The sequence below is a fragment of the Centropristis striata genome, chromosome 22 (assembly GCF_030273125.1).
Source record: "Centropristis striata isolate RG_2023a ecotype Rhode Island chromosome 22, C.striata_1.0, whole genome shotgun sequence".
Classification (NCBI taxonomy): domain Eukaryota; kingdom Metazoa; phylum Chordata; class Actinopteri; order Perciformes; family Serranidae; genus Centropristis; species Centropristis striata.
The window spans coordinates 5,696,440-5,723,689 of NC_081538.1; the positions used below are offsets into that span (position 1 = coordinate 5,696,440).

Below are 27,250 nucleotides of genomic sequence, written 5' to 3' on the forward strand. Positions count from 1 at the left end.
TTTTGGCCTGTACTGTATATTGAGGAACAAAGGCTTCACAATGCGCTATGGAGGCCACTGCTACATAATCCAACACTCCCATGACACTGACCCCGCGGTTTGGGTCGAGACCTGGTTGTCCCTCTAGTTGGTGGAACAAGATTGAGAACAAAGTGGTTTTATAGCTTCTGATTCACAGACAACTTTGTTTTCAAACAGTGACTGTGTGGACAGGAGTACCCAAGAATGCCCATGTTTGTGTGCACTAGCCCCAAGATAGCAGGCAAGACAAATCTAATTATCTGTGCTCTCCAGGGAACACACAATGTGATGGAGACAACTCGTTTAATGAATTACTTTCACAATTTGCTGTGATTAACCGCAATTAAGACTGCAGCTTGTATTAATGGATATTTGTGTGTTAAGGGGACACTCATGGGTTCCCATAGAACCCCATTTTCATTCAGATATATTTATGTTAGACATCAAGGGGCCCCTTTGTAAAAGGCCGTTGCATTTTCCAGAGTCCAAAGTGACATCTGGAGATTACTTAAATCTTAAATCTGAAAGCTTAAATTTTCAAAAACATCAGCAATATCATCTTATTATTAAGCTGCTATGGAGCCTAAATACCCCCGTTTTTAAGAAGGGTGGCATGTCCAACTTTAACTAGTTATACTTTACAACCAGAATCTAAAAAAGGTTGTCTGTGTAAAATGTAAATAAAAACAGAATGCTTCAAATTCAAAATTCATATGACAAAGGTTTATCAGCTTGAACATAAAAGATACTGTCATTGTACAGTTTTTAATTGAATATATGTCACAAAGGTTTAGAAAATGATCACCTTCTGTTTTAATTAAATTTTAGTTCAGTTTTTTTCAGTTTTTGTCCAAACAATTTTTGGAATCTAGTTTTTTTTTTTTTTAATCAGGAAGTCTTGCTGAGATTGAGAAGTGAACAAATAAATACATACAATAAAAACAAATAATAAAAATATTGGTAATTACAAAGTAATGTCAAGACTTTGCACAAAGGCTGCAAATACTACAGAATTTAGTGCAGTAGAAATATGTGTGCATGTCCCAATGAGGTGTTTGTTTTCTGCTTTTTGGACAGAGATTTTTTTTTTTAAGAAGCAGTGCTGTGTGGACAGGAGGAAGAAGAACCCAGAGCCCAAAGTGGCATGTGGAAATTGCTTGTTTTGTTCAAATAACATTATAAAAGCCAAAGATGTTTAATTTGAAGTGATACAGGTTATCAAAATTATTGATTACTTTCCTGTCAATAGACCTAACCATAAATTGACAAATTATTTCCCTTGTAAATAGAATATAATGTTATCAATCAATCAATATCCTTTATTTAACCCATTGACGCCTAAAACTTCCTGTAAAACCTCTGGGCGATTTTAAAATAAGCCCCTAAAACCTGAAGTTTTTCTGGAAATTCAACAGAAGTGTCAACGCTTCTACTAAATAATAGATTTTTCAGCCTCTGTAGCAGATAGAAATGAAATTCAAAAAGTATTTGAGAGCTTATACAAATACTACAAAACAACGTAAACGCTTTCCAGGCTTCAATGGGTTAACCAGGTAAAAATTCATTGAGATTAAAATCTCTTTTTCAAGAATGACCTGGCCAAGAAGGCAGCACCATGATACAATAAGAACAATCAACCACATTAGTTATTACTCAGTGGATGAAGCAACCGGTCCACACTGCAGGTATAGGACATAGAGTCAATCCCATTAAAAGTCAGCGTGTTATCTTGTCAGCAGTAATTTTGTTTATATAGAGCTCCTGCATGTTCTCTTGCATCCCAGCCTGATTACATGCATCAAATAAATGCCTATTGCTGTTTATCTAATCTGTGATAAATTAACAAGATAAATCAGTTTATCAAGCCATGTGGTGTGTTTGTTCATATCATTTCAATGCATCTGTGCCCCGACACTGTGTAATATCCTCCTAAGATGATGATGACTAAAAGCTTGAAATACTCACTCCACACGCGTAAACACATCACAACTTTAAATAGTCTCACTGAGTCAATGACCTAGATACTGGGAGGAAAATGTGTTTGTGTGCACACATGGATTCAAATGTCTCTGTGCTTACAAGCATCTGTGCTTCTCAGCCAGTACGTGTGCATCTGAGAGTGTATGCATTCATCTTCCTGCATACTTATGACTGTGTGTGCTTCTTATTTCCTCTTCCTGTGCATCTGCGAGTGTGTGTTTTCACAATGCATTATTTAACAGCAGAATAACCCCCACGTTGTTAGCAAAGGGAACAGCCTCTCACTATCACAGGAGGAGTATTAGGAAACCCTGCCTCTGCCTCAAATAAACAGATGCATGCAACAGTAAGTTATTCTCTCGCACAGTCAAACACAGTTTTTCTACAATAAGTGAAGGCAAACAGAAGGAAACAGGAAACGCGACAGACTTCCTCTGAAAGTTAATGCTCAAGATGCTCCAGCACTTCCTCGCCTCTGTGTACGTGCGTGTGAACACACTCGACAGCTAAACGTGCCAAATTAACAACATCATATTTACTTGTTTCTTTCACTGTCAAACTTGAAAATGACCTTTATTTTAAAAAGGAAGATGGTGCTGCCCAAAAACAGGAGAAAAAAAACAAACACAAAGTAATACTTAAATGTTCTGCATCTCATTTGGTGTTCTAGGTCTGCAAATTCGCAAGATTAAAAAGCCGACACCATTATATATAATTATCATTACTGTCATCTCTCCTCTGCTGTCACTTTCCTTGCCTAAAAGCAGTATATCTTTAAGTGTCACTCCCTCTCTACTTCCCACTTAGTGTTTTACGCAGATTATCTCCTGTCTCTGTCAGCCTCTCCATCTCTTCCTCTGCCTCTTTTCCTCATAATACTCACGTCCCCAATGGGAGGTCTATTAGATCAAGCCTTTTCTCTTTCCTGGTCTGCTTTCCATCTGTGGTGCAGCCACTGTAACCACTTGTTAATTCTATAACAAGTTTCCCTCCCTCTCATCAACACATCCTTTGCTGCGTTCAGCTGAGTTCATGTCATGACATCATCTCTACCTGACCCCTCCACAACCTCTGTCTGCTTCTTCCTCTCTTCCCCAGCTGTGTGTGTGTGTGTCTTTCTAAATCATTATGTCCACTCAGTCTCTGGAGTACTAAGTCTATTAGTCTATTACTGAGCCTGCGTCACAACAGAGTTTTCAGGCTGCTGACTGGTGGTTCAAACACAAAACTTTTCTTGCGTAATCTCTCCCCCGGCTAACCCACAAACACAGGCCTGTGAGTGCACAAACACACTTTGATTAATATTATGTAACGGTTGCTTTGCACCTTAATTTAAGTTAAAGTTAACACCGGGACCGTGTTAAAGCTTAAGCATGCTTTAATGGCTACAACACGAGGCTGATGCAAAGTTTAAGCTTGTTTTGTAAACAGTGTTGGAGATGATTTGGAGGCCAAGTGTAACAGCGCTGCCTCCAAGTCAGACTTCATGACAGTCGGACCAGGATGCCTTCAGTGGTGGAGCATGGAGCCAGTGTCAGATAAGGTTAAACTCATTAGCAGGGCCGTACCAAGTAAAAAGTCAAAGCATTAAAGCTTCATTCATATCGTTGACATTCTAATTATAAATGCTGCACAGCTTTTTTTGTTTATTATGTTTATCATTCTGTTTAACCACGAGATGTCTGCACAGTTGCAGATAAAGATTAGTCTATGCTAATATTATACTATTTGTTGAATTGGATTTCAGAGGTGTCAGTGTAGGATTGTTTCCGACTTGTGTTATCAAAAGTCAAAATTGCTTAAAAAAAGATGATGTAATCATTTTTCTAATTAAATATACTGTTTCAATCCATATTTGTTGGCATTCAGCCTTCCAGGAACAAAATGTTTTGCAATTTACTCCTACTTTATTGCTCACAGAGGGAGCCATACATCGTATTAATGGGGTGGTCTAGCAGCAGCTCACAGTTATATAACCACAATTACAAAAAAAAATCAATTTCAGCTTCAGCTCTGATACAGTAAATTAGGTTTTAAGAACAAAAAATAAAAAAAGATCAATTATGTATCTGCATCATCAGTATAGTTGTTGGGTTGATGAGTTATATCCAATAAAGAAAGAAACCCATTTCATTTGATTAATCTTAGCATTGCTTTTTACATGCATTTATCCCTCAAATAAGTTTATTATTAAAAGGCACAATGCTATATTAAAATTGTGCAAAAACTCAAAAATTCCCCAGCTTAACTTTCATTGGAAATTTTCCAAAAATGTACAAGAAAATTTCTGACCTATTGCACCTATACTCATGCCCCTACACATGCAGGCTTACATTACAGGCCGTTGTTGTGAATGCTCTTATACATGAGCAAAATGTGAGCACAGATTAATATAAAGTATTAAAAAAAAGCTGCAGTCTGTTCTTTTGCATTGTCTTAATCTGATGTTGTAACTAAATTATTACTTAGTGACTAAATCGGAAAGACCAAATTACCTCACTGTCGAAGCACATCATGTATTGGCTGTCGGGCTGTACTTGCCCTGAGAAAATAGAGTGCTGTAATCTTCTATAATCCTTAGCAGCACTGAAAATGCCTTCAGTCAGGTACTGAATACAAAATACTGACACGCAGCCTGAACAGCAGCAAAGCAACTTTGATACCTGCAGTCAAAGTCTGAACGCGCACGGCTCATTATCGAGTACAAGTGGAGAAGTGTGAAGGTGATTGTGTCTCACACTCCAGCAGCCTGAGAATTAAACTAAGCAGATCGACACAAGAGAATGAATGCACACAAACAGCAAACACAAACACGGATAAAACACAGCAGACTTAAATTCCTGCCTTCTTTTTTTCTCATACATACACATTACAAAATGCCGCTCTATGTGTATTTGCAACTGGACCAGAGAAACAGAGAACAGAGCAGAAACATAAAGAGTAGAGGGATAAAAGAGAGAGAATGGCAGACTAGCACAGAGGGAGGGAGAGCTGAAGAGAAAGAGAAAGGTGCAGGAAAAACGTGTGAGAGAAATCATTAATCTGTGTGTGTTTGCGGACCTGTGCTGTGTATATATCGGTGTGCAAGCTTACATCTGTTTGTGTGCATGTGTGTGTGTGTGTGTGTGTGCGCGCAGACTGTATGTCTACTTCCCAAGGTCACTGCTGAGAGCTAGAAGGGAGGGGGGAAAAATTAACAAGACCAGTGGACAATGACGTTAGCCCTGCAAGGAACACTACTCTTAAAGGGACAGCTGCTCAGGACACAGGTTTGCGGGGAAAACTCAATTTCGACGATGGACAATTTGGATGTTTAATTCATTCATAATCTCGGTATAATGTATTCAGACACATGCAGAGATCAAAGACGTGTTTGCTGAAGCCGAACTGGCCAAAAGTGAAAGAAACACTCAGAATAACATTATGAATATTTCATAATAATAAGAAAAATAGCCAAAAGGAGAGCGTTAGAGAGCATAAACTGCCCTATACCCTTGAAGTACCAGACACACACACACACACACACACACACACACACACACACACACACACACACACACAGTGGTATCCTGCACTCCCATTGAAAAAAAGAGCAGGCAGTATCTCAATACAAAGCCACTCAGGAGGTTTGAGGCAACAAAAGGCTTTTCATTAGTGAACTATAGATGTGGGACAGCTCCAAATGAAGAGGTCTAGCTGTGTCGCTGTGCTCACAGGAGACAATCCAGACAGACACCACCAGCAATACACACAAACACACACATTTCTGGTTTTTCCAGTTATCCTCAAAAGGTTTTGTAGCATGTTGAGGAGAGGGAGAGAGGCTCCCGTGCCTGTGCTTTTGAAAAGAAAAGGATAAAAAAAACACCTTTTTGTGTTGGTTTTGACTCTCTAACCTGACTTGTCATCTCTCACAGTTGAGGACTTCACTTCTTGCTTTCACATCCTCTTGCTTCCCTTTCTGTCAATGATACCAACTTTTTTTTTTCTTTTTTTACAGTTTTTTGTAATGTAGCCTCTTGCTTTCTCACCACCTCTCACCCCCCGTATCTTTGCTGACTTCCTGGCTCCTATTTCCACTCTCTACTATGTTGCCCTCTTCCGTTTTTGCTCGCACTTGAACTTTGCTTACACAGAAGTGAGAGCCGTCCCCGACTGTGTTTGCACTGCTCACAACAACCCTGCTGTCATTTTTTACATTGTCATGTATTCTGAGAAGTCAGACATCTGTATAAATGCCAAAAGCTGTTTAATGCTGGACAGATTGAGGCAGATGCTCACACCAGATGGTTAAAGCCTCAAGAATACAACTTTTTTTTATCCATGAACAGCATAAATCAAGTCTTTTCCTTCCCACAGCATGCCTTCACCCTCTTCCTCGACTTATACTGTATCTAAATCCTGTCATCCCTCCACCCACCCATCTCTCCACTCATCTCCTGAGTTTCTTTTCCTCTCTAGTCTTTTTACCCTTTTTATATCATTTCCATTGACCCTCCTTCTGTGAGGTCATGCATATGCACAGAATGGCATTTCACATAAATGCTTTATAAATGCAGTATATGTGTGCCATAAAAAAACTGAGTGACATATATCCACTGTACGCATGTAATATTTTTCTATACTAGGGCTGGGCAATATGCTGGAAGTCAAATCTCACAATATTTCTGACCAAATAGCAATATTGATATTATTGTAGGATTGACTAGTGGTGCTATCACAAATATTTACACCTGGGCTTTTTAATAAATAATCATCACTAATGCTGATGTAATGACTCAGTGGGTAAAGGCAAGTAATAGAACTGCTAGAACCATCTGATAAGTTCAGAAAATAACACAACTTTACTGTAATACACCAGGAAAAGACAACACTTATGGCATATTACTTCATTACAATACCCAAAATTAAAGATGATATCTACTCTAGCAAAATATCCTTTTTTTACGCAAAACAACAGTCTTTAGATAAATGTCACACACACACGCAGGTGCACCATTACTGAGCTGCATGTGTATAAACAAGCAAAGCAAACAACAGATACAGAGCCCCAAGCCAAGCTTCACTAACAATGATGTTATTTCCCTGCACCACGCTGGAGTCAACAACATGCCATATTTTAAACAGGAACCAAAGTGCATTTGCATGTGTGTGCACCTGTCATTGTGTGTGCAAGAGATTTAATTTGTTAGACAATTCTGCAGAAGTGATTCACCTTTTCCTGTTTGTGTGACAAAGTCTGAAAACAAAAACAAAAAACGCTGTGTAGACAGCTGTAACTGTATCGTGTCATCATTATCTCCTGTTGCACCTGCTTCCCATCATATGACCTCAGATTACACTCACCATGCGGTTTCATCAAAACAAAAGTTTTGGTGCTTTCTATGACCACAGTGACATCAAACAATCTGCTAGTGTCTTGAGAAAATGTTGGTGTTCATGGGAAATTGTGATCGTCAGCCTGATAATCAGTCAAATAGATGATATATAGAGGACAGAATGTAAGAGGCTTGGAAACACTGGGCTCTTGCTATTTTGGACTTCAGACTTTTTTTTACTTTTCATGTCTGAAAGCTCACCATCTGCTCTGTGCTCTCTGCTTCTACAGCTCCAGAACTGATAACAAAAGACAAAAACGATGTAAATCTGTTTTTCAGATGTCAGTTTAGTTGTGTAGCGTGGCAAAATAAAGTATGTGAACCCTTTGAAATCACCTAGTTTGCAGCATTAATTTGTCATAAAATGTGACAAATAATGCATCTAAGTCACAAGTATAGACAAACACAATGTCCTGTACCTAATACCACACAAACAATTATATCATGTCTTCATTGGACACCATCTTTAAACATTCATATTACTGGTGGAAAAAGTAAGTGAACCCTTGGATTTATTAACTTGTTGACCCTCCTTTGACAGCAATAACATCAACAAGCGCTTCAGTAGCTGCTGATCAGACCTGCGCAACGTTCAGGAGGAATTCTGGACCATTCTTCCTCACAGAACTGCTTCAGCTCAGCCATATTCCTAGGATGTCTAATGTGATCGGCACTTGTGAGGTCATCTCTATTGGACTGAGGTCTGGGCTCTGACTGGGCCACTCCAAAAGGTGCAATTTCTTATTTTGAAGCCATTCTGTAATAGATATACCTCGATGTTGAGAGTTATTGTCCTGATGTATCATCCAACTTATTGAGCTTCAGCTGGCGGACAGCCACCCTGACATGAATGTTTAATGGATGTTTTCCACACAAAATATTAGAATTGTTTGTGTGGTATTAGGTTAAGCACATTGTGTTTGTCTATACTTGGGATGGATTAGATGACATTTTATTACAAATCAATACAGGAAAACAAGCTCATTTCAAAAGGTTTACATATTTTTTTATTGCCACTGTAGGTGTCCCACCAACATCCCATCCCACACACACAAATTCTCCGTGTGATTAAGTGTGACTAACCTGAGAGTAGAAATTAACCATAGTCGTGGTTTCTATGTCCTTCTTTCCCAGTATTTCCATTTTGACTGGAGCTGATGGGAAGTTGGTTGAGAAGTAGTCCAAGAAGTCGGGCAAGTAGCTGGCTTCTCCGTGGACAATTCCCATGACGTAATGAGCTGCCTGGAAAACAAGGACAGTAAGCATTAGAATAAAAAAACTAACTTTGCTCCATTAATCTGATCAATATCTGACTACATTATACCTGGGATGAGTCCTCACTGAAAGACAGGGTGACAAACTCCTGGGCAAATCTCTCCCTCTGTCCCGTGGAGAGAGAGGAGAGCTGGGAGGTGTAGGCGTGGGCCACCAGGGCCCCGCCGTTAGGCTGGTCCTCTATGTGTATGTATGGGGCAAACTCCAGGCCCGCCAGGCCAGGATACTCGCCCCGCGGCTGGTGTTTGACGTTTGGGTTCAGAGAGTCGAGGAGAGCGCAGTTAAAGAGCGATTTGGGGGCAACTGGAGAGGAAGGCGAGACTGTGGTTTTGTTGTTAGGGTAAACAGGTAGAGGGGACTTAAATGGAGACAGGGAGGAGTTATGAGTGGGATCAGAGGATGAGGAGGAAGAGGTGGGAGGTGGAGAGGACGGAGGGAGGAGAAGCAGGCCGGCGCAAACGGTTTGGCAGGAGCGGTGGTACATCTTCACTCGTTTGTGCTTCTCCCCCTCTTTGTGTTTCTTCTTCTTTTTCTTCTTCACTTTTTTGATTTGCAACTCCTCTGAGTTGATCTTGGCCTTTTCTTTTTCATCTGGACAAGGTGACAGAGAAAGGGAGGGAAATGCATTATTACTTAGAGGGAAGAGACTTTTTTTACAGGAGAAAACATTCTTAAAAGATCAACACAACAAAAATATGAAAAAAAAAATGTAATTTTGAAAAGGCTTGAAGGGAGACACCTTCATGCGAGCTTTGTGAAAAAAAATCTATTCAAGTTCTCTTTCTGATGGATAAACAAACCAATCCTCAGCCCCTTTCATTCCCCTGCTGTATGAAGACGCTTTCCACTGTACTTCACAGTGAAACAGGTCCTCTTGCAATGACGTAAGCTCAGAAAAAAGCTTCCGGTAAAACAAGGTGAAGACAAAAATGACAAAAACTGAAAAAGAGGTGCAGATTATGCTCTGCAAAACAGGTTTAAAAAAAGAAGCAATACACAATAAAATGCAAGACTTCCACTCAGATTGTTGTATTATTTACTCACACTGTTTTTAATGATCGAAAACAAGCTGATAGCCAATGAATTCCCTCTTTAAAAAACAATAAAAAAAAAAAAAAATAACGAGTCCTAACTATTTTAGGTAAGCGTAGACAGATGACTCATATCATCTCCCAGGTGGTGTGCTGTGCATCTCCTGGGGTGCATGCATAAAATAAATTGAAGAGCCCTGAAATGGCATCCCTCGAGAAAAGCAGATATGACTAAGCCAGGAAACAAGCTTTCGAGTGGCATATCTGAACAGAGATAATACCGTACATGGTGGACCGTCTTCTTGGATGCCTGAGGCAGGACAGACACAGTGGAACATGCAAATTTATGCACAGTGCTACTGTATGTTTTTGTGTGTGTGTGTGTGTGTGTGTGTTAGCTGTTCACGCTTATTTGGAAATGTGTTGTGGCTGGTTCATTCTTGCTCATCGCGGTCGTGCAAACAAGTGGACATGTATACATTTACTGCATGTGTGTTTTCACGTGCCAGTCCCTTTGATAGCTGCTGTCTCAGCACAATTCAAATATCTGCTATCATCTCCTTCTCACACACACACACACACACACACACACATACACCTTCAATGTAGTTTGTATCCTACACACGTTCAACGCCAGATAAGGCAGGAATGAGCGACAGAATGAGAGAGAGAGAGAGAGAGAGAGAGAGAGAGAGAGAGACAGAGAGTAGTAACATAATGTGTGTGCACCAGCAAGAAGGTATTTGCAGTACAATACCTAAGCTACTAATCCAAAAGCTCTTTAACCCATAAATCACCCTTCCCCCAATTCTCTCTGCACACACACACACACACACACAGACACAGACACACACAGACACAGACACACACGTTCACAAACCTCAACCTTCATCAATCCCCAGGAGAGCAGTGAGATATGGAGAAAATATGTGATGTGTGATAAATTTGTCGGGTATTGCGATGCTGATATGAAAAGTAATAAACAGATATAAGGATGCAAGTCTCATGGCTTGTGCAAACTTCAAATATAGATACTGATAATAAATCGTGTTCTTTTTCCAGTAATAAAAGAACATTTTATGTTCAGATTGCAATAATAGCAATACTCTATTTATACGATAATCTATCATATTCTGCTCTGATACACTGACACAAACATTTAATGTACAAACAGACAGTTAAAATTTAGAAAGCAACTACTTAATGTGAAAGCTTTTATGAATATTTCATAAGTTGTTGGGTTTTTATTATCCTTCCTTGGCCATTTTATATATTTTTTATTTTATCTTCTGGTGTTTTTTATGATCCCTTTGTTTTCTGTATTTTATTTTATTGTTGTTTTTATCTGCCGTTTTTGTTTTCTGAGAAGCACTTTGTAACATTGTTAAGAAAAGTACAGTAAGTAAAAATATATTTCATTATTTATCAGTGTTCTTAACTATGTTGAACAAGTTGTGTGCGCCTGTAGCTGCGTCACATTTTATTGTGTTTTAAGTCCAAGTCCTTGTGCGTGTTCTGCATCACTACAAGAGAAATGTACCCTTAGGGATAATAAAGCTTAGATGAAAGTTCAAGTTGAACAAGTTAGTACAAGTAAGGTTGTAATGTGTGCAGACAACTTCTCCAAATATGTTTTTGTAGTTGACAGTAGAATACAGTGTCTGTATGTTGTATAATATTGTAGAACAATGTTAAATGTTCTTTGACATAGTTATTTGTTTAAGAAAGCAGGTGTACCACATAGAATAATTCAAGCTCACTTTACTAGCCGCCATATAGGTAATCTGTTAATTTGCCCACTCTAAAATAAGTATCATATTAAAAGTCCAATATCTGTCACAGGCCCTTGTTCATTTTCTATATAAATGTAACAACACTATAGCTTTAGGTGATCACTGTCAGCTTCTAATAAAAATAAAAAGAGCCTTTAGGCGTTGTGGATGATAAGCCCCTCAAATGAAAAAAACAAAACAAAGTCTGTGTGTGTACAATCTCCCTCATTTGCTTAAACACACATATTCTTACAACAGCGGGCCACTTGGCTAGACCGTCACGATCAGTTTAAGGTCAGATAAGTTCCCAGTCACATAAACACACACACACACAAACACACACACACACACACAGCGGGACACACAAACAAATAGCCTCAGTGGTAGTAAAGCAGCCTTAGTGCCAGAATGGCTGCTTGCTGCTTATTGATTTCCTATACATGTTTCCTCTGGGCGCCTCTCTCTCGGTCGCCCCTTTCAATTGTAAACTTAACACTCTCTCACTGATTAAATTTCTAACTTCCTCTCCCTGACTCTGTCACTCCCAACATTTGCAAACATAACACTCTCTGATTAAATGCCTCACTCACTAAAACTGAAATCCTACTCTCTGGTGAGGAGAGTCTCCTCCTCGGTTCCCTCTAGACCCTGATTCCCACCGTGGATCCCAGAGTGTCTCTATTATCGTAAACACACATGATTAAATACCGGCCTCTCTGGCAGGATGACTGCAGACTTAATACACGGCGACTCTTTTTATCGGCCTCTCCCTCTCTCTCCCTGTTCACCTTTCCACTTCTTAAACTCATACTGAGAATATATGAACCAACATTACAAGGGCGCCTGTCCACCTCTCACAAGTATGAAGATTGAAAGAGTGAGCTGAATTATCAATCTGTAATATTCCACTGCAGACACTAGCGAAGGCCGTGCTTCAGTCCTTCAAATGGCCCAGTGTGATCATGGCATACAAGCATAGAGACACTGCCAGTGTGCAGATTTAGAGTAATCGGTCTGAGTAAAACTGGCATCCATGTATACATGTCAGTGTGTGCTGTGTGCATGTCTGTCTAAAAAAGGTCAAGTCAAGTACACAGAGGGAGACGGACATTACATCACAGCCCTCTGCAAATAATTCCCTGCTGCTGAAAGGTTAACAATGAAACTCCTCATCACATTCATGAAGTGAAACACAAGATAACTGATCACAGAGAGAGCTGACTGATACCTGTACACTGTAAAAAAAAATAATCTGTTTAATCTACGGTAAAATACCGGCAGCTGTGGTTGCCAGAGCATCACCGTAAAAAATACAGTGAGCGTATGTAAATGTAAATATCAGTAAAAACTGTAATTTATACAGAATAATCCCATTACTTTTAGGATAATTGTGTCATCATGGTATTTCTCCATTAACTTTACATGGAAATTTTATATTTTTACAGCAAAACTGTGTGTTTTCTACAGTTTATGGCGGTAGAATTTTAAGTTTTATACTATTCTTTGATTTACAGTAATTAAAAGTATCTACTACAGTGATGTACAATGTTTAATTTTACAACCTATTTTTGATGCAATTTGACAGTTTTTTACTGTAACACAAATGTTCTCTCTCTCACAAATGTTATACAAATGTATTTGTGTGCAATTTGATAGCTATGCACACTGAGATTATAATACATTAATTAGGATACAATTTTATAAGCATTTTTGTCCTTCTTAATTCAAGGTTTAAAAATCAATACTGCATTTCTATTTTTGGTTCATTTGTAGTTTAACACAAAATGGAGTTTACTGTACCATTATATTATACAGTACTGTTGGTAAAGTTGTTCAATAGAAAAATGTCTTGCCTCAGTACATGACATTCTTTAAGCACAAGAACACAACATTTTAAAGAGATTAATTACCAAACCAATATCATAAATATATGTTTAGAAATGTAATACTGACCATATTTTTGTCGATATTGGTTACAACAATCAAAAAATCATACAGTTAAGGAAATATGAACACAGCAACATTAAGGGTTGCAACTAATATTTGTTTTCTTCATGTGCTGTTTATCTCCTCAATTATAATTATTCATTATTAATTTAGTGGATAAAATGTCAGATAATGAAAATAATTTCTACTAAGCTGTTTACATGGCTAATAAAAATTAATATTCCAAATGGCATAAGCGGTTTATAAAGGCCGTATCAAATTTGGAAAATTGGCACATTTAATATAATAATTGAATATTAGTGTGCATGTTAAAGTAGTTACTGTTAATGTTAAGAGTCGTTTCCTTATGTTATTCATACATGTCTTTAGGTAAGAATTAGATCCCGACAGATATATCAGTTGATTGGTATTATTGGTATTAGTATTGATGTATATGCTGTCCAATATGTGCCTTTATGAAAACTTTTTTTACACAATATAGGATGCAGAAATGTTGAGTGACTTAGAAATGGCGTTGGCCTTTTTTAATAGTCAGCAATTGACTGAAACAGTATTTATTTAGCTATCTATTTTATTCTATGTATTCTTTATTTTATCAGTTATAATCTTTAGAATTGTCCGACAATGTAATACAATATTATTTAATACATTCATGTTTGAGAAAGTAGACCTCTGGGTACATTTGCAGAGTGGTGAAGAATCAACATAAAAAAAGTATATTTTCATTCCAGCTCAAAAAATGACCACATCAGTCACCATATCAGTTATCGATATAATTTTCTCCCTCTGAAATCAATATCAGCCTTGGTCTCATAAATCGGTCTTGCTCTATTAACCCATTGAGGCCTGAAAAACCGCTGGACGATTTTAAAAAAAGCCTCTAATTTTCTGGAAATTCTGGAAAAATTCTGGGAAAAAAAGTGTCAACTCTTCTACTAAATAATAGATTTTTCAGCCTCTGTAGCAGATAGAAATGAAATTCAAAAAAGTATTTGAGAGCTTATACAAATTCTACAAAACGACGTATCCGCTTTCCAGGCTTCAATGGGTTAAGGATCATGTGAATAACACTTTCCTGAACTAAAGTGAGAGACCGATAGAGAGAGAGAGAGACAGAGCGGCACTAGACACGTGGCTAAGCTACATGGCCCTGGCTCGTCTCTCAGCTTCTCCTGTTACAATCCTAGCTACCAGATTCACAATCAGCCTGCACACACAAACACACACAGGGCAGACTAAATAAACCATGAGCACAAATTCTCCATGTAAGCAGCGACCTAATGCTAAGGATCAAATTCTCCAAGAAAATATAAAATAGTCTCAACCACCGTCAGTCTGTGCTATAGTTAAAGCGACCTCACAGTACGATTCCTACACTCACTGGGATGCTGAGCAGTCGCTGCGAGTATGTTGCAAAGATAATGATGATATACTGAACAGCACCAGTGAAAGTGGGCCAGTGCCTTGTGCTTCCTAGATACCGTAGCGAGCAGCAGTGACAGTGCTGAATGAAAAAGGATTAAACATCCTCCTGCACAAACAATCCACTGTCACAACAATCTTACTTTTAGCAACGTCTCTAGCAGCCTACAAAAACATTTTATAACTAATATTTCTGCAGACACCCTGATATACCGATGCTGTTAAATGTTTCAAATCATGCTAAACCTGTGTAGCATCCTATACTACAACCTTGATTCCAAAAAGTTAGGACCTTGTGTAAAACATAAATAAAAACAAAATGCATCAATTTCAAAATGTATATTCACAAAAGCATACGTTTAACAATTTGAACATGAAATATATTGTCTTTGTAAAGTTTTCAACTGAATATATGTCCAAAGGGATTACATTATTGGATTCTGTATAGAGAATAAACAAAGCTGCATAAACATACTGGTCAGATGATGGCAGTGTAATGTACAATGCCTATAAAGTGTATTTACCCCCCTTGGATGTTTCACCCTTTTGTTGTTCTTACACATGAAATCATGCTCTTTAATATCAAAGTGAGTACAGACTTTTTTACAAAATAATGTAATTTAACTAAAAATATATCAGGTAAAATAAATTATTGCATAAATATTCACACCCTTTAAAGTAACTGACCCAATTCAACAAAGTTCAAGCTAGTTGATGCCAGCAGCGTCACAGTTAGTGAAATGGAGATCAGCTGAGTGCAGTTGATGTGTGTCAAGTGATTTAAGTATATAAAAAAAAAACATGTGTCTGGGAGGCCCAGTCTCTGGTTCATCACTATTCCTGCTACAATTGCAACATGAAGACAAAAGAACACTCCAAGCAACTCAGAGAAAAGATCACTGGAAAGTATAAGTCAGGCGATGGCTATAAAAAAAATGTCCAACTCATTGGACATCCCACAGAGTTCGGTTAAATCCATCATTAAGAAATGGAAGGAGTATGGCACTTGTATAAATCTGCCTAGAGCTGGTCGACCTCACAAACTGAGTGACTGGACAAGAAGTAGACTGGTGAGACAGTGAGCTTGAATTTGTAGTTTTCCTCAAGCTTTTCTCATGCAAATCTTCAAAATGCACAAAGAAATGTGTTGATGGATCACAACTACTGTTGTGTTTCATCAGCTTAAGCCAGTCTGGCCTTTCTCCTCTGACCTCTGCCATCAACAAGGCATTTCCGCCCAGATGACTGCCATTCACAGGATATTATTTCCTCTTTTTCAGATCATTCTCTGTAAACCCTATAGATAAGTGTGTGCGAAAAATCTCAGCCGATCAGCAGTTTCTGAAACACTCAGACCCTGTCTGGCCTGTTCTTCTGCATTTTTCTATGCTAATTTGAACTTCAGAAGGTCACAGTAACCATGTCTACATGCCCACATGCATTGAGTTACAACCACATGACTGACAGACTACACAGTGTGTTAATGAGCAGTTGAACGGGTTCACCTAATAGTGTCCGGTGAGTATGTCTAGTGCTGAAGCAATTAGTTAATCAATGAACCATCGACAGAAAATCTCTGTAAGAACTGAGCAACTCCATCTGCTGAGGAAGGCTACGATGTGAAAGTGGCGTCAAAGTGCTGTTTCCGAGGTCAAGAATAAACTCAACTTTGCTGTTAATTATTTGGCAAAAACACCAAATATTCAAATGTAAGAATACAATTGTTTTCCATTTCAAATATCACTGAAAATGTTTTGGTTTTCTCCCCCCCAAAAAAGACATTTGATTTCTTTACCAAAGGCTCTGAGATACTGTGGTTGATATGTAATGGATATTTTCTTCATTCAACATTCATGGCCAAACAATTAACTGTAAAAAAACGAAAAAAAAAGTTCATAAATCTACATAAATCACTTTGCATTTATGTGTGTGTTTCCACCAACCTTTAATCGGCTGCTTGACTTCTCCGTTCTCCCTCTTGATCTCGTTTATCACTTTGTGCTTCTTCTTCTCCTTTTCTCTCTCTCTGTCTTTGACCTTCTTCTTCTCCTCCCTCTCCTCTCGGTCTCTCTCTTTCGCCTTGTTGGAGTGCTCTGTGGAAGCAGAGAGGAGGGTTTCAGGTCTCGATAGTGGAAACACATTAGCATTAGCGCCCAGATTTACCCACCACACACACACAGACTACACTTGTGAGCACTTTCGATTTTTTTCTCCAACCCCTTGACTAAACTCTTGCCAAGTGCTTCACCTTGGCCATCACCCTTTCCTTAATCTTGCTGGTCTTCCTCCTACAAAATGTTTGGCTTTTCCTTCCCTGCTGCAAGAAATTCATCTCTCCACCACGCCTCTGCTCTTATCTCATGTTTCCTCAGCACTGTAATGACCTTCCTATTCCCTTTAAGACTGCAGCAGTCACTCTGCAACTTCACTCATAACCTTAAAGCCGCATCTCATCAATATATACCTCACGATTCTTTTCTCTGCTGGCTTCAATATGCTCCAGTGTTAAAATTCCTTAAATCCTCTCTTGCTTTTCACTCATTCTATTTCCTCTTCCAGCGCTTCTCCGCCTGACAGAATCATTTCAGCATGTTGAGGGAATATTACAGAACAAGGAATCGGGAGTGCACTTTACTGTTGCACTCATTGCAAATCGCTCTGGATGAGAGCATCAGTTTAAAATGTAAATATCACACCATCACACACACCTCTCTAGTGCTGTCTGAAAGGCAAAGGATGCCTAAGTGTGGATGGGTGTAAATCATCATCTCCAGCAGCGCTGAGGAAACCTCACCTTTCTTAATATAACTTTCAAATCTTTTATACATCTCCTCCTTTGATTCTTTATTTTCTTTCATTTCCTCACAAAGAAATTTAAAAAAGCCCTCTATTATTTTTCCACAGTAGTTCTTTTGCTGATTCTTTCTTTCTTTCTTTTTTTCTTTCTTTCTTTTCACTTTGCAAAGAACTTTTTTCTTTGAACTCAGTCAGATCCGTCTTTAAAAGGAAGCTGTGTTTTCAGACTGTTCACTCTCCTGTGGACGTGGGGAGTGGGAAAGCGAACACAGTGGGGTTGGACTCGCTGTTTGCAGGATCAAAGGAGAAAATGCTTTGAAAGTAAAAAAGCCTTAAAGGAGCAGTAGGAGAATTAGAGGTACATCAATACATTCTTTTCAATGATTATATTTAAATAAATACCTTGGCATTTTGAAGTTTAGTGGGTCGTTTTTCTTTGCTACTTAACATGCAGGTAGTCATTATCCTCATACCCTGTGGTTAATAGGAGCAACGCCAAGAATGTTAACAAACCATTTTAAGAACTCTGCAAAAATAAATGCTGTTAAAATTACCAGACACTGTACGCTTCCTGGTGAAGAAAAAAAAAACAGCACGTTTTCAAAACATCCATTTAGCTCTACGGGAAGCTGCCTACAAAAGAAGGGTTGACTCAGATCTACCGCCAGATTTATAAAAACATGTCAGACCATGCCAGAGCGGTAACATTCATAAACTTTTAATTTAGAGGCAATGGGGGATAAATTAGCCCAGGTGGCTGACCGGGCCTTGAATACCCCAGAGAGCATGCTGCATTTATCACAGCTTGAGCGAAAGGTCTTTCACTTAACATAATCTAAAAAGGGGACCATCCCAAGGGTTTCAAACTGGTCAGTAACTAAAATGAACAACAATGTTAATTTTGTCAGGGCAACGCAGCACGAAACTAGAGAATTTAATGGGATTCATGCATCTGAAACTTCTCATTTTTCTTCTGATTTTGTTTTTTGACTTTCTTGCAGCAGCAGGTTTTGAAAAGGGAACACAGCAGGTGGTTTTCACTGTTTGGATGATCACAGGAGAGAACCACTTTGAACGATGGAGAGCCAGAGGCGGGCGGTTGGTAACTTCAACTACACTGGTCCCCACTGCTATCAAACCTTTTAGAGCTGAGGAGGAGAATCATAAATTCAGAAAAAAAATCAATGGGATGTCCACAGTCTAATGTTTGTTTTTTACTGTAATTTCTCCCTTGACAACAAACTTCCTCCAATCCCCGGTCATAAAAATAAACTTTATTTTATGGTTAAGGTTTCGGTTCAGTTTGTTTTGTCTGTTTGTTAACAGGATTATGGAAATAGTACTGGCTCTGTTTCCATATAACTTGGCCGGTGGCTGTAGCATGGGACAAGAACGAACACATTAGCAGATCTGAATCATTATTTTTCACTTTTTCTTTAACACTGCGAGACAGGGCGTGGCCTTGATGGAGGTCTGCGCTCTCCGGGTGCCCTTACAGATAATTTAATATCATTTAATATAATTTAACCTGGAACAGCATAGTGTTTAATTCTGTAGCGCAGCCAGATTTGAGTGTGTGTTAGCAATGTGATAAAACTGGCGACCTATCCAGGGTGCCAAATGCATGCTGGGATACGCTCCAGCCCCCTGTGACCCTTAACAGGATCAGCTTATCATAAAACAGATGAAAGAATTTTTATTACATTTGCAAACTTCAATTTTCCTCTTAAAAGGTTTCACTGTCCTTTGATATTATTTACATAACTTATTCTTATTCGAGTATCTGGTTTTATTATGTGATTTTATTACTTGTGAATCTAATTAACAAACAGAATCAAGCAAATTTTGTTTCCTCGTACTCTTTGGAGGAATCGGAGGGCTCTAATGATAAGACATCACAGCAACAGTAGCATCCCCATGTGAACAAAATGCTGGGCAATTATCAAGGTTTGTAAATTCTGCAGTAAATTGACTCATTGCAGCAAACTAGGATGACATAAAACAGGTAAAAGCCAACAAGGACTATGATGTGCAGGTGCATTTTTAGGGCGAAAACAGTTAAATTGAACATTCTGCAATAAGACATACAGTACATCACGCAACAAATTTAACACGGGACACGTGAATCGTCAAACAAAATTATTGTTGTGACCACTCGCTACTTCGCCGCCTTTTAAAAATGGCGCGTGTTGTTGTGGCGTTGAGTACTGCGTCACATCCCGCTTAGTGTTCTATCCAATCAGCAACCAGGCTTTCTTCAGGGGAGAAAAGCGACCACTTGGGGCGGCTCACATTCAAATTAGGGGCGTTTCGGTGAGGGAGAGCAGCCTAATTCAGGGTATTCGGCTATAGTGGAAACACACCTTCTGAAAGAATTTTGGTTGTACTTAGGGCTGGGCGATATGGCCCTAAAAGAATATCACGATATTTCAGGCTATTTTTGCGATAACGATATTCTTGACGATATTACCAAATACTTATAAATATATAGAAAATATGAATAAATAAATAAAAATCTAAAATGTAGTGTCAAGTGCAAATCTCAAAAGTTGCAAAATACAAAAAATTTTTACTCTTGACTCTTGAGTATGAGAAAATGATAAAAAAATAACCATTTAGGGGTTTCGGGGGCATATTTTAATGACATTTTGTAAAGGAGAATAAAGGTTCATGTATGTTTTATTTAAGGCATCTTATTTTGACAGTCTTCTGGAAAAGTTCTGTGGTGGATTCTGTTAACACACTGTGCTCTTATTTTGAAAGCTGCATGTGCTTTAACCACTACATCAAGAAGTAGGAATGTTGCCAATATCATGATATGCATTTTTTTAACCATAAAAAAAATATACCGATATTATTGTGAACGATACGATATGGCATGCCCCTAGTTGTACTGTTCTTTGTTTGTTTGTAAGTGTTGTGTCATGTGACAGTTATTTTTGTTCACATGGAAGTTCCAAACAAAAGAAAATAATAACCAATCTCAACCTTTTTGCATCAGTGTTGTGGGATTCACTGCGACACTTGAGATGGTCACCAGATGGTCATCCCGCCCTGCTGGTGTAGCAAATCCATGCTTCACCATTCAAGCTGATCTCAAAATCATTTAGCAATAAAGTTCGTGCTCTCTTTGTCATTCTATTGAACTGCTACTGCCCACGCAGAGTTAAGTGTCTTGTAATTTTTGGGACTGAACAAATGACCCGGCGACAGTAACTTAATTGGATGCTGATTGGAGCCAAGCTTCATTTTCTCTCTCTTTTTCACTGGCAGTGTGCACAGATGAGTGGTCCCAGACACAGTCAGGGTTTCTGTCAGCATGCTGCATTTACAGGCACACAAAAAAAAACTAATTACTGCATTTCAGACATGAGTCACAACAACCCGACTTCCCCAATAACCCAGGTTTGCATGACTTGTTTTATGGTCAGAGTGATGTCCAGAACAATGCATGGAAGGCTATAAACCCATGGGACACTGGAGAAATCTGAAAATAGATGGATTTCATATGTCCTCACTGTCTTGTAAGTTGATGTTTTTAAAAACTACTAGAGCCCAACCAATATACTGGTTAGCTGAAATTGGCATGTAAAAGGCATACCGTATATATTGATATCAGTGTATATGTTGTCCGATATTAGTCGATATGTAAACTTTTTTACACAATATATAATGCAAAACACAGTGCTTGTGGTGATTTACAAATGTTGTTAGCTATTCATTTTATTTTTCTATATATTCATTTAAATGATCAGCGATTGACTGACCATCTAAATTAATACTGTTCATTTTGCTATTAATTTTATTTTTTATTTGTTTTTACTTGGTACTAATTTCTAGAATTAGTTGACAATGCAATACATAGTACACAACCCGGAACCCAGAATACATCAAGTTCAATACGAGTTTATATTAGGATTTGTAAATCATTGCATCCTGTTGTCATTATGCGTTTCACAGCATCCAAACTTTTTGGGAATCAGGGTTGTATGGTTAATGTATAATAATGGTAAATATTTTCACAAAGTTATTTGTTTAAGACAGCAGCCTTCTGAGTGCATTTGCTAGGTCCCATCAGTGCAAAATCTGTAAACAATCCACATAGAAAATATCTATTTTCATTCCATCTCAAAAATTCATTATATTTGTTGCCATATTGGTTGTTGGTGGATTGTATCTGTGTCAAAAAGGGTGATTATTTAAAAGAAAACACAGTGAAGTTTCATGTTTTAAAATGCGTCACCTGTTTGTAAGTAGACTTGACATTCGAGACAACCTTTCATTTCAAGCATTTGAAAACACATTAAAATCTGAGTTTTCAAGGACTCCAAGCACCAATAGGAACTCTACATATTACTCTTTTTTTTTTTTTTTTAACAAGCTGTTTTGACCAGAGTGGTCAGATGTGAGAGTTTTACATGACTAGAGCAAATTTTAACATCTGCAAGTATTTCAGCTTTTTATACAGTTATAATTCATCTTAATTAAACAAAAATGTAAGTACGTTCATCTTTGGAAGAACTGCTTTTATTCAGAGTCATAATGTCAGACTGTGCGTAAATACATTGGGTGTCAACAACAGGTCAACTTGGTCTCAGTGTGGATTAAACCAATGACCTTTGAGTTGAGCAACAATTTCTTTCACGCTAGATCAGCCAGCCTATTAATGCAGTAATGCTTCCTTGTTCACTGCACTTAGTCACACTTGTGTCTCTTATTTCAAGACCAAATGAAACCAGGAGTCACTGCTCCCTGGCAGTTGCCTTAAGCCCCGCTCCAACAGCAAACTCAACACTAATAATATTACTGTGATGATGTGATACTCTTTTGATCCCTGTAGGAAAATGATTCCCTTCCAGGAAGGTCAGAGCACAATCGGCTTCAGAGCGGAGCAGCGTCCTCCTGTTGAACAGCCGTCTGTCTGACAAGTGAGCCAGCTCACCACTCACTCAACACACATTAGTAAAACACGATTAAAATTGTGTTTTTTTTTTCCAGTATCACTTTTAGCCTATGCTGACTGCAGCTGTGTCACAGAGTCGGAGAGGAAGACTGACACACTGTTACCAGCTTTTACAGGAAGGTGCAGCTCAGAACGGAGCATTTTAATCCTTGAAGCATTTTACTCAGGATTAATGTGCGATTTCCAGCATTTCCAACACTCTGCTTCACATGCATACATTCCCTCATCTTCAAAGTTGAAGCTACTCAATATAATTACAGTCTCGCTACTGCTGGCTAGTGAGCAGCTCACTACAGCAATTACAGATTCAGTACTTTGCTCAAGAGCACCTCAGTGGGACCGTTGAAGGAGTGCTGTTATTTATTATTACCAACGGCTGCTTCTGGATGCATTCAGAGATGATGTTGCAACCATAATAACAGCACTGCAGTTTGTAAAATATTCTCAATTCGGTCTGCATATAGTATTAACAGCTATAAAATTAAAATAATGAATGTAATATAATTACACTAATTGACTTTTAGTATTGGGATTGCTCCGTTAAAACGTATTGCTACATTATTTAACATTCACATTATTTTTCTAATCCCACTTTTGTGTTCTGATCCTGTATAAAAGGCCAACAGCAGCCTCTATCAGTGCAGACATTCCCATACAAGCACATCCAGTACGAGACAGTGTTACTGATGTGTGTGTTAGAGCTACAGGCCAACAACACGTCTTGTTCTGCTGTTCTCACTGACTGCAGTGGCTGTTCAGAGCATGTCATGACCTCTTAAGCTAGCCGACTGGAAACGGGTGACATCATGCACTCACACACATTTGCATGTGTCCACTCGGTACTCTGCCACTAGTGTCTAAACACTCGCTTACAAATAACATTCACACACTGCTGCAAATGCGGGGATTCTGAGACGCTGCCCTGGCGTGACGATGATGAAACATTCTTCAAAACACAGAGAATAAAAGGCCGAACACAAGGCACACTAATGAGACGATGATAAAATGGAATTAGGGGCTTCAGCGATGTGACACAATCTGTTAATTGGATATTATAATTCTTCCCCAGGAACTAATAAAATCTTATAATTATGTGACATCCAAGAACATATTTGTAATTCTTATTTATGACCTGAATTATGTCTATGATGTTTCATTCCTCTTGTATGTTAATCCATGCAGTATATTACATAATGTAAAAATAAAATACAGTTAGGCTACATTAAGAATTTTGGTACCCAATATATTTAAACCATAAAAATGTTTAGACAAGGGCAAGAATCTGGCGATACAATGCAGATCATGATACAGAGGTTATGATTCAATATATTACAATACTGTAAGCAAGGTGGTATATTGGGGCTTTTATTAATCATTTATTTAGAAAAAAAATGTCTAAATAAGTTCACTTTTCTTTACAGCCAGAAAGATATATCGGTTGACAGATATTATCGGCGGATATTGGCATATCAGTATCAGTGTATATGCTGCCCATTATGTGCCATTATGACTTTTTTTTTTTTTTTAAATAGTCAGCAATTGACTGACACTTAACTGTAACAATGATTATTTAGCTATTTATTTTTATTCTATTTATCCTTAATTTTCTCAGTCATCATTTATAGAATTGGCTGACAGTGTAATACATTGACAATGTATAATACATGTTAAATATTATTTAATAAAGTTTTATGTTAGAGATAGTAGCTCTTAGGTACATTTGCAGAGTGGTCAAAAATCAGTAACCACGTGAGAGTTTTACATGACTAGAGCAAATTTTAACATCCATACGTAGTCCACGTAAAAAAGGTCTATTTTCATTACAGCTCAAAAATTACTACATTGGCCACCATATCTGCATCAGTCTCAAAAATCCCATATCAGTCGGGCTCTACTTTTCCTACTTTTTTAGTCCCTGTAACATCCAACATCATAGCACTGTTTTTCTCTTTTTGACAAATCTTTTCATACACACTATAATTAAAAATGTATTGTATTTGACAATACAATAAATCATTCAGTATCATAAAACATAATAAAGATACTCAATGTTTTCTTACATACCTAAATAAAATATAACACATTTGTACTAACATGCTGAAGTAATTAGATAAGATAATGCATTGTCTGGTATTTGAAATATTCTAATATTGTATATTATAACTGTTTACTAAAGATTATTATTATAGATTATATAACTATTTTGTTAATAATTGTTGTTTTTCATTCGTCATAAAAACTCAACTGAATCTTCTACCCTATGTGAATTATAATTCCCTCTGTCCCACCAAAATAATGTGCCAACACCAGTGTTACATCACACTCAAAACAAAATGAGGATGTACTGAATCAAGTATTTACTGCTGTAAATAGGATCCAAGTGCAATTACTTCTGTGTATCATAAAGGCTGTTTAGTAGTTAAAAATGTGAATGTAGGAGTGGTTCCATAAATACGGCATGTTTTGTCTGTATAACTGTAGAACATGGAGTAACAACAAGCGGTGGAGCTGTCTGTTTCCCATACAGCCTGAGGTTACAGAGGGGGGCGTGGTGCTCTACCAAAACAACACTTACCCTATAATGGCGGGCGGCTGTCATATTGTTATGACAGCCGCGTGCAGTTTTATAACATACACCGCACGGAAGTAAATAAATAAATAAAATGCGCGTTGATGTTAAAGAATACCTAACAATTCGGATAATTCGTTACGCTGACTTGACAGCGATTATAGCTTGTTTATAACGCGTTAGGCGGACTCGATTCCTGTTGTTGTTATTATTATTAGGTTCTATTTTGTCAATACGACGTAACGACGTAACATTCCCGCAGCAGCACGAGAGCAGCTGGTTGACATGTAACAGCCAGGTCGCGCGACTAACTGCCCTGGAACGCTTTTGTGGAGCTCGAGGGTTCACGAGCGGGTGAACAAGCTGGCAGCCATAGCCGCAGAAACATCGACTAAACTGGGCTTCATGGCCACTAAACTCCATGTTAACCTCTTTAATAACGCGTTATTACAAGTGAGAGTAGCCGGACACGATTCTACGGGTTCATATGCTACATTTACGAGCGCCCTTTGAGCAGGAGCTCGTCCGAAAACGGGACTGTCCAGACAAATTAGGGGGCAGACAACTGCACATTCAGGGCCACATGTTCATGTCCCAAGTGGCTGCTTCTACGATGAGCCAAGTCACTATAAAAGGGCAGAACTCCCGCCTAGTTATTAGATTAGATTAAATTAGATTCAACTTTATTGTCATTGCACATGTGACAAGTACAAAGCAAGGAAATGCAGACAGCATCTAACCAGAAGTGCTTAAGCAGTAATTAAGTGGATCATAGTGCAATATATGCAGGCATGAATTGCAGTGAAAATGCAGTATGGATTATATAAAAAAATGGAGATCTAACTATTGTGCAAGTATATATATATATATATATATATATATATACACAGTAGTGCAAATGAAGGTGATACATTATGTTCATGTAGATGAACAAGGTGAAGGAGCAGTTTATTGTGCAGTGACTGTTACTGTATTGCAGTTATAAAAAGCAACTTTAATTAAGTACATTTTAAATATAATACAGTATGATGGCCTACCTTTGGGTGGCAACATGACCTCCCCATTTTCTCTCTTCACTGCAGAAGTGTTATTAATTCTGCTGATATCGTTGTTGTTGTTATTACTAACGTTACTCCCGAGTCCGGAGGTCACCAACAGTTTATGTTTCTTTTTCTCCTCTCCGCCTCCTTTCCCCTTCTCCCTCTCCTTCTCCTTCTCCCGCTGTTTATCTTTACTCGGTTTCTTGGCTTTGGAAGAGGAAGGCGCTTTGTGGAGGAAGAAATCGCTCTGTTTGAAGACTTTATGCGTGTTTGTCGGTGGTTGGGATCCAGGCACCGGAGGGTTGTTGCCGCTCGTCTTACCCGGGCTGAAGCTCCACAAGCCCGGGCTGCTGCCGCCGTAACTCCGCTGCCTGGTGGGCTGCTGGAGTTTCTCTCTGCCTCCCACTCCTCCTTCCCTGCTCAGTTTCTTGGCTTTAACGCTCCTCTCCTCGACTCGGACCTTTTTGGGCGGCGGCGGGTTGAAATCCCGGGAAGACTGAGAGCGGTTGTCAGGGGCTCCCTTCGCCTCGGTCGGCTTGACGAGCGGGCTTTTGGCGGAGGCGACCGCCGGGGCTACCGCAGTAGCAGCTCCGGTGAGGTGAGCGGAGCCCAGCGAGTCAGCCATCTTGAGGCTTCTCTCTCTATTTACTCTCTTCCCCCAACGGCCGCGCGCCGCTGCTGTTTTTTTGCGCGACGTGCAAGCAGGCAGTGAAGGGGCGGGGCAGAAATGATTGACAGGAAGCCAGGGAGGGGCGGGACTTAGGTTTGACTGACAGACAGAGAGGGAAAAACTGGAGGCGGGGCTTAGCAACTGTTTATGTATGTTATTGAAATCGTCACACTGTTAAAATAATCGCCTAAGTCATTTTTTGTCAAAATTTGCTTATTTTTTTGCCTAAATCATCTCCTCATGACGCAAGCCACCTATGGTAAAATCGCCTACATCCTCAGTTGATCAGATCATGTGATTTTACACCTTTAAGATAATGGCCTATGTCAAGTGTGTGACTTAAGCGGATTTATTATGCCTAAGTCAAAATAAAATGTGACTAAAAT

At 38.7% G+C, this 27,250-nt stretch overlaps 1 protein-coding gene across 1 annotated transcript in view; it reads right to left on the minus strand.

Moving 5' to 3' along the window:
- LOC131960436 (lysine-specific demethylase RSBN1L-like) overlaps positions 1-26,918 on the minus strand; it is a 45,874-nt gene extending 18,956 nt beyond the window's left edge. The window contains exons 1-4 of the mRNA XM_059325666.1: positions 26,192-26,918; positions 16,770-16,919; positions 8,704-9,245; positions 8,463-8,621 (exon numbers count right to left, since the gene is read on the minus strand). Of these exons, the coding sequence (XP_059181649.1) occupies positions 8,463-8,621; positions 8,704-9,245; positions 16,770-16,919; positions 26,192-26,819 (1,479 nt within the window). The 5' untranslated portion in view covers positions 26,820-26,918. The remainder of the gene's footprint in view (positions 1-8,462; positions 8,622-8,703; positions 9,246-16,769; positions 16,920-26,191) is intronic.
- Between the last annotated feature and the right edge of the window lie 332 nt (positions 26,919-27,250).